The sequence below is a fragment of the Mustela putorius genome, unplaced genomic scaffold, assembly GCF_011764305.1.
Source record: "Mustela putorius furo isolate JIRA1106 unplaced genomic scaffold, ASM1176430v1.1 tig00000145_pilon_pilon_pilon, whole genome shotgun sequence".
NCBI classification, from domain to species: Eukaryota; Metazoa; Chordata; class Mammalia; order Carnivora; family Mustelidae; genus Mustela; species Mustela putorius.
The window spans coordinates 21,957,170-21,970,928 of NW_025421294.1; the positions used below are offsets into that span (position 1 = coordinate 21,957,170).

Sequence of the window (13,759 nt, forward strand, 5' to 3'; positions counted from 1 at the left end):
CTCTCTCAAATAAATACAATATTTTAAATTAAAAAAGAATTACTACAGATTTAAAAAAAAATCACTACAGGTTCCAAGTAGAAGGAACTCTCCAGAAATAGTTAACTGGGCAAAATATGTGGCCATAAGCATCAAATATTGTTGTATTTTATATGTACATCTATATTTCAAACACCTTTCATTTAAAGATCAATCTTGAATTACAAAATTTTGATAGTTCCCAAACCAGCAAAAACAAACAAAAACTCCCACTACCACCCTGGTTTGACGATGAAAACCAAACTACAGAAACTAAAAGCTACAATCTATTTTATGAGAGTTTAAATGTGAACCTCACAGCTCAATAATTACTCTTTAGGATACTCAAAGATGAAACTTTAAGGCTAAAAGAGAACAAGAATATCTATCATAGTTTGAGACATAATTTCAAGAGAACTATATCTGAATTCAGTACAGATCTCTAGAGAGTCAGGTTCACCAAGATTTCAAAACAAAAGAAAATGAAACAGATTGTATGACCAATAAATCTCTGGCTTACTATTCCTTTCAGGGCCTATACTTCCTCCTGCTTACCAGATCTTCAAAGAAAAATGGGAAAAAATGTAATGGTACATTAAAATATGGATATTTAAAAATAAAGCACTGTATTATTAATAAGTTCATTATTAAATATATATTATCTTTATTTTTAAAGAAATCTTTATGTCCAACATGGGGATTCAACTCACAACCCTAAGGATAAACAGTTGCATACTTTTCCATGTAAGCCAGTCAGGTGCCGCTATATTATTTTAAATATAAGGGGTACTGGGGGTGGCTCAGTTAGTTAAGCGACTACCTTCAGTTCAGATCATGATCCTGGAGTCCTGGGATTGAGTCCCACATCCGGCTCCCCGCTCAGCAGGGAGTCTGCGTCTCCCTCTGACCCTCTCCCCTCTTATGCTCTCTTTCTCTTAAGTAAATAAATAAAATCTTTATAAATATATATAAAATAAGGACTACCTTCTTACACTAAATATCAATAATGTGGTGCTGAAGGATTTGAGAGCTAGAAGGGTCAAAAGGAGCTCAGAAAGTTTCATGGTGACAAACAGTTTCTCTTTTCTGAAGATTAAATTCTGCCTCCTTATTAATATTTAGCTACCCAATTACACTCTGCTTTATCCTTATATAATTTATCAGGAAGACTTGATAAAGACTTTTTGACAGTCATTTATCTCAACTGTTCTCAAATACTCCCTAAAGTTTTCAGTATTGTATCAGCAAAGACTCCTAGATGACCAACTGTAAGGAAGTTATTCTGTCCCTAAGGAGGAGATTTTCCTTATTCTCTTAGAAGGTAGGTATTACTGACAGTTTAGTAGTAGGTGAGTCAAGACAGTGGAATAGGAAGGCTAAGAGTTAAAGGAGAACTATTATTTTTTTAAACAGCCATAGAGATAATCCATATACCATATAATTCACCCACTGAAAGTGCATAATTCAGTGGTATTCAGTACATTCACAGAGTTGGGAAACCATCACCACATTTTAGAAATTTTCATCACCCCCAAAGGAAACCCCATATCTGTATACAGTTACTCCACATTCCCCCCAAATCTCTAGTTCTATGCAACCACTATCTATTTTCTATCTCTATGAATTTATTCTGGAAATTTCATATAAATGGAACCATACAATATGTGGCTTTTTATATCTGGCTTCTCTCACTGGGCATGTTTTCAAAGCTCATCAATGTTGTAGTATATATTTGTACTCCCCTTTTTTACTAACATATAATATTCCACTGTATGGATATATATTCTATTTATCCCTTCATCAGCTGGTGGGCATTTGGATTATTTCCACATTTTGGCTATTGCAGCTGCTGCTTCTACAAATATTAACACACAAGTTTTTTGCATGGACATGTTTTATTTTTCTTGGATAAACAGTTACCAGTGAACTCATTGGGTAATATGATAACTCTATGTTTAACTTTTTGAGAAATTCTATGTTTAACTTTTTGAGAAACCTCTGAATTTGTTGTACCGTTTTACATTACTATCAGCAATGTATGAAGGTTCCAATTTCTCCAAAACCTCAACACTTATCTGACTTATTGATTTTAGCCATCATAGAAGGAATAAAGTGCTATTCCATCACAGATGTGATTTCCATTTCCCTGATGACCAATGATACCGAGCATCTTTTCCATGTGCTTGTTGGCCAACTGCACTTCCTCTTTAGCAGATCCTTTGCTTATTAAAAACTATAATGAGTTATTTATCTTTATATTGTTGAGTTACAGATATATTTAAAATATATCTTGAATAAATTTCCTTATCAGAAATATGACTTGCACAAATTTTCTCTCATCCTGTTGTCTCTTCACTTTCTTGATGATATCATTTGTAGCACCTAAATTAGACTTCATTAAAATGTAAAATTTGGGGCGCCTGGGTGGCTTGGTGGGTTAAGCCTCTGCCTTAGGCTCAGGTCATGATCTCAGGGTCCTGGGATTGAGCCCCACATCAGGCTCTCTGCTCAGCAGGGAGCCTGCTTCCTCATCTCTCTCTGCCAGGCTGCCTACTTGTGACCTCTGTCAAATAAATAAAATCTTTTTTAAAAAAAGTAAAATTTACTTATTTTTTCTTTTAATTGCTTATGCTTTGGGGGAGTTCTTTGTAACTCTCAAGGATAGCAACTCTTCCATCTGAGAAAGGAATGTGATAATACCTACTATGTGAAGTAAAGGCAAATTTAAGACAATGCAGAGAACTTCAAAAATGAATTCTATGCCCCAGACTTCAAATGCTTTTAAATGAAAGATCAGCCACTCTCAACTTTGAGGAATTTACTGGAAATAAAATCACTTTTTCAACTGAAAGACCACAATGTCACAGGTGGACTGTGATACCATACACAACAAAACGAAAATCAGAAAACTTGAGGATGAGGGGCACCTGGGTGGCTCAATCAGTTAAGCATCTGCCTTCAGCTCAGGTCATGATCTCAGGGTCCAGAGATGGAGCCCTGCATTGGGCTCTCTGCCCAGTGGGGAGTCAGTTTCTCCCTCTTCTTCTGCCCCTCCTGCTCACGTGTTCGTGTTCTCTCTCTCTCTCTCTCAAATGAATAAAATCTTTACTTTTAAAATTTGTTTAAAGATTTTAATTATTTACTTGACAGAGAGAGAGAGAGAAAGAGTATATGCAGGGGAAGCAGGAGAGGGATAAGCAGGCTCCCTGCCAAGCAGAGAGCCCGATGCAGGGCTTGATCCCAGCACCCTGAGATCATGACCTGAGCTGAAGGCAGAGGCTTAACCTACTGAGCCACTCAGGCACCCCCCAAATAAAATCTTTAAAAAAAAAATAAAAAGGAAAGAAAAGAAAAAAGAAAGCTTGAGAATGAGCCCACTTTGGAAACAACCATGCGCCTCTCTCACTAGATTCTTCTCTAAAATACTTTATAATTTCTACTCCATTCAACTAAAAGAGCTATTGTGAGGCTTAAATGAGATAATGCATGTTTAATTACTTGGCCTATCTTGTTTGGTATCAAACACTATAGTTACTCAAACTGGACAAATGTGCATAATGTAAATGGGATTTTTCATACCTGTACTTAGCTTTATAATTTATCAATCTGTTTTACATTTAAGAAATCTTTGTAAAAGGTCCTTGTTTTAATTTTTTTTTAATTTTATTTAAATTCAATTTGGTTAACATACAGTGTTTATTACAGTTTCAGGGGTAGAATTTTTTTTTTTTTAACAAAGATTTTACTTATTTATTTGACAGAGAGAGATCACAAGTAGGCAGAGAGGCAGGGAGAGCGAGAGCGAGAGCGAGAGAGAGAGAGAGAGAGAGAGAGAGAGAGAGAAGCAGGGTCCCTGCTGAGCAGAGAGCCCGATGCGGGACTTGATCCCAGGACCCCAGGATCATGACCTGAGCCGAAGGCAGCGGCTTAACCCACAGCCACCCACACACCCTTAGGGGTAGAATTTAGATTAGATTCATCAATTGCATATAACACCCAGGGGTCATTACATCAAGTGCCTTCCTTAATGCCCATCACCCAATTACCCCATTTTCCCCCATCCACCAAACTCCCCTCCAGCAATCCTCAGTTTGTTTCCTATAGTTAAGAGTCTCTTATGGTTTGCCTCCCTGTTTTTAATCTTACTTTTCCTTCCTTTCCCCTTGCTTTGATTCTTAAGTTTAGCAAAACAAAAGCAGCATTCTTAAGCAAAAACAGGAAAAATGTAAAACACAAGCTAATACAGCCTCTTATTTATTGTCTTACTGTATATACTTCTCTGACAAAACTGTTTCCAAGTATGTTCTTTTTTCCTATTTGCTAAATATTACTTTTTTTGTGAATTAGTTTTGTGTCATAAAGCACAGTCTCGTTCAAGTATACTCCTTTTAAAGAGGCTAGAAGATGGTATAAGGGGAAAAACTGTTGAGACAAAGTGAAACAAAAGGAAAATTACTATCAACATGTGTGATAAGGCCTAATAAATTATTTTACATAGGATTAAACAGAAAAACTAGACAATAGAAATAAACTACCTGTCTTCACAAGTGTGAACCAGTGGAAGGACAAACAACACACACACACACACACACACACACACACACACTAATATCCCTTATCCCTAAGTATTATTTTACTTAAAGAACAATAGCTTGTTGTAAGTAAAACCTCAAATATTTGACCCCAGGAAAACACCCAGAAGACTTGAAGGATATGTAGGAAGGAGTTGGAACAACTACACAGACAATATCTGGCAGAAAAGGTTCAAAAGGTTCAAAATTAATACTACAGAAGAAGATAGGATACACACAGAACTGCACCTTTCATGGATAAGTAGGGTAAACACTGCCTCTTCCTAGAGTATAATTGTTTTTTCACACAAAATGTAATCTTAAGAAATATTCATCAGTCCCAGAGTTCCCCAGAGGCAGATGGTTATGTAGTTTTACTCCACCATTCCTTTTAAATACTTACTATCATCTCCAACAGGACCTGCTGAACACTGTGCTGGGGGGTCCCGTGCCAGGTCATTCAATTCCTCAAGAAAATAGAAAGAAAAGAAATATATTCAACATAAATGTAACTTTAGCCAATTAATAAAATTTTCACTCATACCAATATTATCTATCCCACCACTAAAGTTTTTAAAGGAATACTCCTCCAAAGTCAGAGAGGGATGGCTTGTGAATCTTTAAGTTAAAGTATTTTGGATTCTTCTTCTTCTGCCCTCCCCCTTTTTTAAACAGAGGGAGGGGATAGGGAGAGAGAGAGAAACTTAAGTAGGCTCCACACTCAGCATAGAGCCTGATGCTAAAATTGACTAAGCCACCAAGTTGCCAAAGTATTTTGGGTTCCTGAATGCAAATGTATGTTTAAAAACTGGATTATTTTTGCTTAGTTCAGAGTTTAAAAAGTAACTATAAGGAAAATGAACATGTATTATATACTAAATAGCTATAAAAATGGTTTTAGGGGCACCTGGGTGGCTCAGTGGGTTAAGCCTCTGCCTGGGATGGAGCCCTGCATCAGGCTCTGCTCAGCAGGGAGCCTGCTCCCCCCTCCCCCATGCCTGCCTCTCTGCCTACGTGTAATATCTGTCTGTCAAACAAATGAATAAAATCTTTTAAAAAAATGTTTTAAAGAAATGGTTTTAAAGTAAAAACTTTACTAGTTTTCAAAAAAGAAGTTGAATTTCAAGGCCAATTTTTGAACCAGAGAACTATTAGGTTACCCGTGGGAAAAGTGCTTGAAGTCATCAATATTTCAAATAATATGAGACCACGTGACAAGATCTTATGTTTTCAGCTGATATGGACTGCCAGGGTTCCAAAGGTAGCTGAAACAAACTTAAAAAGGGATGTACTGAAAAGGCTGGATATATTAAAAAGGCTGAAGTAATAAAGCCCATCATAAAATCTTGTAATCAGAGACAGATCTATCCGTACTAATGCTCTATAACCAGATGCCGGCTTCTTAGCTATTTTAACATTAGGAGCCCACAAACTTACTGGATGGGAATCCTGAAAAAACCACAAGGCAGGAAATCATATTCTATTCCTTTCCCTCTTGGGTTGGTATTGGAGATTAAAAACAAGGGCTAATTTTAGATTATGATTTTTTTAAAAGATCTTATTTATTTATTTGACAGAGAGAGAAAGCACAAGCAGGAGGGAAGGGTAAAGGAAAAGGCAGACTCCTGACCAAGCAGGAGCCTGATGCGGAACTCAGTCCCAGGACCCTGGGATGGTGACCTGAGCCGAAGGCAGATGCTTAACCGACTGAGCCACTCAAGCACCCTGGATTATGTTTTTAATTAAAAAAAAAAAAAAAAAGTTTTTAAAAGTAATTTCTACAACTAACATGGGGCTCAAACTCATGACTCCGAGATCAAGAGTTGCATGCTCAACCAACTGAGCCAGCCAGGTACCCCAGAATTATATTTTTAAATGACAAAAGTAAAAACAGTAAAATCTAGTATTTTAAATGTACGATAAAAAGTATCCAGAGCCCACCGGACACCTGGGAGGCTCAGTCTGTTAAACGTCTGGCTCTTGATTTCAGCTCAGGTCATGATCTCGGGGTTGTGAGACTGAACCACGAACTCCATCTGGGTGTGGAGCTTGCTTAAGATTCTCTTTCTTCCTCTGCCCCTTACCGCGCCCCTCTCCCTTTAAAACAACAACAACTTATAATAAAGCACTATTCAGAATCCAGAAATAAACTCGTGCTTATATGGTCAATTAATCTACGACAAAGGAGGCAAGGATATACAATGAAGAAAAGACTGTCTCCTCAATAAATGGAAAACTTAGCAGCTACATGCAAAAGAATGAAATAGGACCACTTTCTTACACTATACACAAAAATAAACTCAAAATGGATTAAGGACTTAAAAGATTAAGACCCGAAACCACAAAATTCCTAAAAGAAAACATAGGCAGTATACTCCCAGACATCTGTTTTAGAAATATTTTTTGAATCTATATCCTCAGGCAACGGCAACAAGAGCAAAAATAAACAAATGAGACTGTATCAAACTTTAAAAAAGGCAACCTACTGAATGGGGAAGATATTTGTAAATGAATGATCTGATAAGGGTTAATACCCAAAATACATGAAGAATTCATATAACTCAACACCAAAAAACGCCAGTATGATTAAAAAAGGGCAGAGGAGGGGCGCCTGGGTGGCTCAGTGGGTTAAGCCGCTGCCTTCGGCTCAGGTCATGATCTCAGGGTCCTGGGATCGAGTCCCACATCGGGCTCTCTGCTCAGCAGGGAGCCTGCTTCCTCCTCTCTCTCTGCCTGCCTCTCTGCCTATTTGTGATCTCTCTCTGTCAAATAAATAAATAAAATCTTTAAAAAAAAAAAAAAAAGGGGCAGAGGACCTGAATAGGCATTTTCCCAAAAAAAGACATAAAAATGGCCAAGAGGCACATGAAAAGATGCTCAACATCACTAATCATGATGGAAATGCAATTCAAAACCACAATGAGCTAACACCTCACACTTATCAGAATGGCTAGTATCAAAGAGACAAGACAGGGGCTCCTGGGTAGCTCAGTCCATGAAGCATCTGCCTTCAGCTCAGGTCATGATCCCAGCACCTGAGACTGAGCCCCGCATAGGGTGCCCTGCTCAGTGGGGAGTCTGCTTCTCTTTCTCCCTCTGCCTCTGTGCGCTTGCGCACTCTCTAAAAATTAAATCTTAAAAAACAAAACAAAACAAAAGACATAAGTGCTGGTGAGGATGCAGAGAAAAGGGAATCACTGTGCACTGCTGCAAGGAATGTAAATTGATGCAGCCACTAAGAAAAGCATAAAAATTCCTCAAAAAATTAAAAATAGAAATAGCATATGATCCAGTAATTTCAATTTTGGGTATTTACTCAAAGAAAATGAAAACACTAACTGGAAATGATATATGCTCCCCTGATGTTTACTACAGCATTATTCACAATAGCCAAGATACAGAAACAAAGTATCCATCGACAGAAGAATGGCTAATGATGATGTGATACACACACACACACACACACAAAGAAGTATTATTCAGCCACAAAAAGTAATGGAATCTTGTCATTTTAACAACATGGACGGGCCTTGAGGGTATTATGCTAAGTGAAATAAGTCGGACAGAGAAAGACAAAAACACTGTACAATTTCACTTATATGTGGATTCTAAAAATCAAGAGTTGAAGAAACAAAACACAGAAACAGACTCATAAATTCAGGGAATAAACCTGAAGCTCTAAGAGGAGGGTGTTGGGGAGGTGAACAAAATAGGTGAAGGTGATTAGAAGGTAGAAACTTCCAGTTATAAAACAGATAAATCACCTGAATGTGAAGTACAACATACGGAATATAGTCAATAATACTGTAATAACTTTGTGTGGGGTCAAAAGGTAACCACACTTATGGTGAGTGTTTCATAATGCATTTAAATGTCAAATTACTGTGCTCTACCCCCGAAACTATTATAATACTGTGTGTCAACTATACTTCAATTGAAAAAAAAAAAAACCTATTTAGAATCTTACTAATGACTTCTAGAAAGATAGGATTTAACAGTTCAAATATTATATAGTTTTTAATTTATACCACATAGTTATTTCTGTAAGTCCCTTCCTCTGAGTTAACTTAACCAGTCATTTCGATACATCAGTTATTCTGTAGTATCCTACCTGCAAGCTTGGAAAACAAAGCACAGACTACAGATATAAAGTTCTGTATTTTTCTTTTTTTAATTAAAGTTCTGTTTTTTTTTTATATATATTTTCCTTGCCCATCTTAAGAAAAATAATAACTGGGGCACCTGGCTGGTTCAGTAAGAGCAAGTAACTCTGAATCTTGGGGTTTTGAGTTTGAGCCCCAAGGTCGGGGGAGAGATTACTTAAAAAAAGAGAAAAATTGTACAGTTCCCAGCCCCAAATGTTGCTTCTAATACAGGTCAGTATAACTAAGAACACTTGCTTGATTTAAAACATAAAAGCCACCTTTTTTTTAATTAAATTTTTTTAAAGTAATCTCTACACCTAACATGGGGCTCAAACTCACAACCCCGAGATCAAGAGATGCAGGTTTCTTCTGACTGAACAGCCAGGTGCCCCAAGAGTTATCTTTTTTTTTTTTTAAGATTTTATTTATTTGTGAGAGAGAGAGAGAGGAAGAGAGAGAGAAAGTGAGTGAGCGAGCACAAGCAGGGGGAGCAGCAGGCAGAGAAGCAGGCTCCCTGCAGAGCACAGAGCTCAAAGAGGGACTCAATCCCAGAACCCTATATCATGACCTGAGCCAAAGGCAGCCACTTAATCAACTGAACCACCAGATGTCCCAGTTATCTTTTTTTTTTTTTTAAACAGATTTCATTCATTTGATACAGAGAGAGAGAGAGCACACTCAAGCGGGGCAGTGGCAGAGGGAGAGGGAGAAGCAGACTCCCCACTGAGCAGGGAGCCCAACGTTGGGCTTGATCCCAGTACCCTGGGATCATGACCTGAGCCAAAGGCAGCTGCTTAACTGACTGAGCCAACCAGGCGCCCCTATTTTTTTTATCTCATTATTTTTTTTAAAAAAGGTTTTTATTTATTTCACACAGAGACAGTAAGAGAGGGAATACAAACAGGTGGAGTGAAGATAGGGATAAGCAGGCTTCCTGCTGAGGAGGGAGCCCAATGCGGGGCTCAGGCCCAGGACCCTAGGATCATGACCTGAGCCAAAAGGTAGACACTTAACAACTGAGCCACCCAGGTGCCCCTATTTTTTTATTTTAAATTTAGTAATAAGTTGCTATTAAAATAAAACAAAAACAAAACAAGTTTTTCTGAAGAACTACCATGTGCATTAAATGGAATTTTTTGTGCTTTAATATTTTGCTCTCAAATTAAGTCATTTTTTTCCATCTTGAAGGACAGCAAGGTTTAACATCAAGAGCTAAGATTTATCTAAGTTGAATATAAGAGCAATCAGTCTGATGAGCCAGTATGATGTAATTAATGTTAAAAACTTCACCCAAACTTATGCTAATAGACATTTAACACCTTCATTCAACACTTCCTTGGTTCAAGGCACTGATATGGATGAATCTTGAAAGCATAATGTTAAGCGAAAGAAATCAGATATAAAAATACTATATTTTAGGGGCGCCTGGGTGGCTCAGTGGGTTAAGCCGCTGCCTTCGGCTCAGGTCATGATCTCAGGGTCCTGGGATCGAGTCCCGCATCGGGCTCTCTGCTCAGCGGAGAGCCTGCTTCCCTCTCTCTCTCTCTGCCTGCCTCTCCATCTACATGTGATTTCTCTCTGTCAAATAAATAAATAAAATCTTAAAAAAAAAAAAAAAAAATACTATATTTTATATTATTCTACTGATATGACATTTTAGAAAAGGCAAACTTATAGCGACAAAAAACAGATGAATAGTTTCAGGGGGGCTGGAGGGGACTAACTACAAAAGGACATGAGGAAAACTTGGGGGGGTGATGGAAATGTTCTATATGATAATTTTGGCAGAGACTGCATAACTGTGTATTTATTTATCAAAACTCAAACATACTTTATACTTAAAATTGATGAATTTTCTTGTATATAATTGTATATACTGTATATAATATATAACTCAGTTTTCTTTTTAAGCATCCATCTATCTTTCTTTGTCTTTTTTTTTTTTAAAAGATTTTATTTATTTATTTGACAGAGAGAGATCACAAGTAGGCAGAGAGGCAGGCAGAGAGAGAGAGAGGGAAGCAGGCTCCCTGGTGAGCAGAGAGCTCGATGCGGGACTCGATCCCAGGACCCTGAGATCATGACCTGAGCCGAAGGCAGCGGCTTAACCCACTGAGCCACCCAGGCGTCCCTTTCTTTGTCTTTTTTAAATATTTTATTTTTAAAAAAGTAATCTCTACACCCAACATTAGGCCCCAAAATCAAGAATCCCATGCTGTACTGATTGAACCAGCCAGGCCCTCCTCTATCCATCTTTCTATATGCATAAAACCTCCTAAGAATACACAAGAAATTAGTTAACAGTACAGCTGACTCTTGAACAGCTTGGGGGGTTAGGAGCACCAACCCCCCCACACAGCAGAAAATACGCATTTAACTTTTGACTTCCCCCAAAACTTAATTACATACTTGCCTTCAGGAAGGAGAGCCTGCTTTAGAGGTGAGAGTGGGAACTCTATGTATTTCCTTTATACCTTTTAAATTATATAACAAGTGTATTTATTGCCTATTTGAAACAGAAATTATGAGTTCTGACTGTAAATCTGGATTATAATAAAACAGCTATTAAAAGTTGTAACCATCTAGAGGGTAATCAAATAGTGAAAACCCAGTTAGACTGAATAAACATAGAAGCTAAACAATTGATGTCTTTGCATCAAGATGTAACTGAAATTGAATCTTAAAATTTAATAAAGGCACTGATGTAGACAGATCACTTACTCTGGCAGAATATCCTAATATATCAGACAGCTTTTTGTTTAACATTTGACTTTATATCTATACATTAATTTCTTTGACTTCTTATTCTAAAAGAAGCAGCATTCGGGGCGCCTGGGTGGCTCAGTGGGTTAAGCCTCTGCCTTTGGCTCAGGTCATGATCTCAGGGTCCTGGGATGAAGCCCAGAATCAGCTCTCTGCTCAGCAGGGAGCCTGCTTCCTCCTCTCTCTCTGCTTGACTCCCTGGCTACTTGTGATCTCTGCCTGTCAAATAAAATCTTAAAAAAAAAAAAGAAGAAGCAGTATTCAAGGATGCCTGTGTGCCTTGGTCAGTTGGGGGACTGCCTTCGGCTTGGGTTGTGATCCCAGGGTCCTAGGATTGCATCCTGCATTGGGGTCCTTGCTAAGTGGGGAGCCCGCTCCCCCCTCTCCCTCCGCCTGCCACTCTGCTTGCTTGTGTTCGACAAATAAATAAATAAAAATCTTAAAAAAAAAAAAAAGGAAGAAACGGTATTCAGATTCATCTTGTATATCAAACAGCAAATTATACATTACTGGGAATGAGAGTGGGGCTAAGACAAAACCAAAAATCAAGGAATCACACACAAAAACATCAAGGAATCTATTTTTTTAAATTTATTTGTCAGGGAGAGAGAGCGAGAACTCGCACAGGCAGGCAGAGGGAGAAGCAGGCTGCCTGTGAGCAAGGAGCCCAATATGGGACTCGATCCCAGGACACTGGGATCATGACAGGAGCTGAAGGCATCCGCTTAACTGACTGAGCCACCCAAGCGTCCCAAGAAAATTCCTCTTCTCCCTCATCAGAGGACCCAGGCATTCAATTGGTGTATTTATTTCTGTTTGAGGAACTCCACCTTCAACCCAGCGCGGGGCTCAAGCTCGTGGCCCCAGGATCCAGCGCGAGATGCTCAACCAATTGAGACATCCAGGCGCCCCTTCAAGGAATCTACTTACTGAAAAACTTCTCTGTAGAAAGAACAACAGAGAAATAAAGCATATATTTAAAAACTGAGGAAGAAGAGGGAGGAGAAAACTGAAAGTTAAGGTATAACACTCAATTTTTTTTTTTAAAGTAAGCTCCATGCCCAATATGGGGCCTGAACTCATGATCCTGAGATTGAGTCGCATGCTCCACTAACTGAGCAAGCCAGGCACCCCAAGAATACTTCAGTTCCAAAAACATTTTATATTCTCACTTTCCTTGAAACCTAAAAAAACAGTAAAGACTTGTTTATTTTAGAGAGGTGGGGAGAGGCAGGAGAGAGGAAAAGATAGTCCTAAGCAGACTATGCAGAGCATGGAGCCTAACATGGGGCTCAATCTCATGACCCTGAGATTATGACCTGAGCCAGAACCTAGAGTTGGACACTTGACTCTGTCACCCAGGTACCCCTTGAAATCTAAAAAAATATTAAAATAAAGGTCTTATTATGGGAGCAAACTATAGATTTCACTGTACAGTTCTCAACTTAAAAAAATTTTTGATGCTATACACTCCCCTTATTTCTAGGTATATAGCAGAACTAGTATTTTTAAAGATCAAAGGTCATAAACAATTTTGATTCTCTATAACCCTCCTAAGTGTTTTTCATCTTAGTTCAAACAGCCCTATAATCTTACACCAATTAATTTATTTTAAAGCTTAATTCTCTATGGATTTTTAAAAACATTTTTATGTATTTACTTATCTGAGACAGAGAAGGAGAGAAACAGAACCCCTGTGTGTGCAGGAGCAGGGGGGACGAGTAGAGGGAGACAGAGAAGCAAGACTCTCCACTAAGTGGGGAAGCCAGACCCTCAGCTCAAATCCCAGGACTCTGAGACCAAAACCTGAGCCAATGTTAAACGTTTGACCAAGTGAGCCACCCAGGAACTCTTCTATGGATTTTTTAATACATTTCCTACTACTATCATTTTTGGCTCAGGAATATGATTTCCAATGAAGAGATATACAGGAATAACAACAGTGCCTTACATTATTCCTGAAGAATATCTATTTTCCAGAGGATTTAAAATGAATCACTATTAAATAAAACAGAACACTAAAACATCTAAAAGCCTCAGGTATTTCTGTATTATAGCACTATACAAGAAAGAAAGGAACCTTCTTAACTCGAGGGGATGGGGTCCTGGCAAGGGGTATGTAGATTTTCCTTTCACTTCTTTTTTCCTCTTTTTTATTTTATTTATTTTTTAATTTGACAGAGAGAGACACATCGAGAGAGAACACAAGGCAGGGCAAGTGGAAGAGGGAGATGCAGGCTTCCTGCTGAGCAGGGAGCCAGA

At 38.3% G+C, this 13,759-nt stretch overlaps 1 protein-coding gene across 1 annotated transcript in view; it reads right to left on the reverse strand.

Moving 5' to 3' along the window:
- UBE2D2 (ubiquitin conjugating enzyme E2 D2) overlaps positions 1–13,759 on the reverse strand; it is a 62,032-nt gene that overhangs the window by 13,709 nt on the left and 34,564 nt on the right. Inside the window, exon 2 of the mRNA XM_004744824.3 lies at positions 4,993–5,056. Coding sequence (XP_004744881.1) covers positions 4,993–5,056 — 64 coding nt within the window. The remainder of the gene's footprint in view (positions 1–4,992; positions 5,057–13,759) is intronic.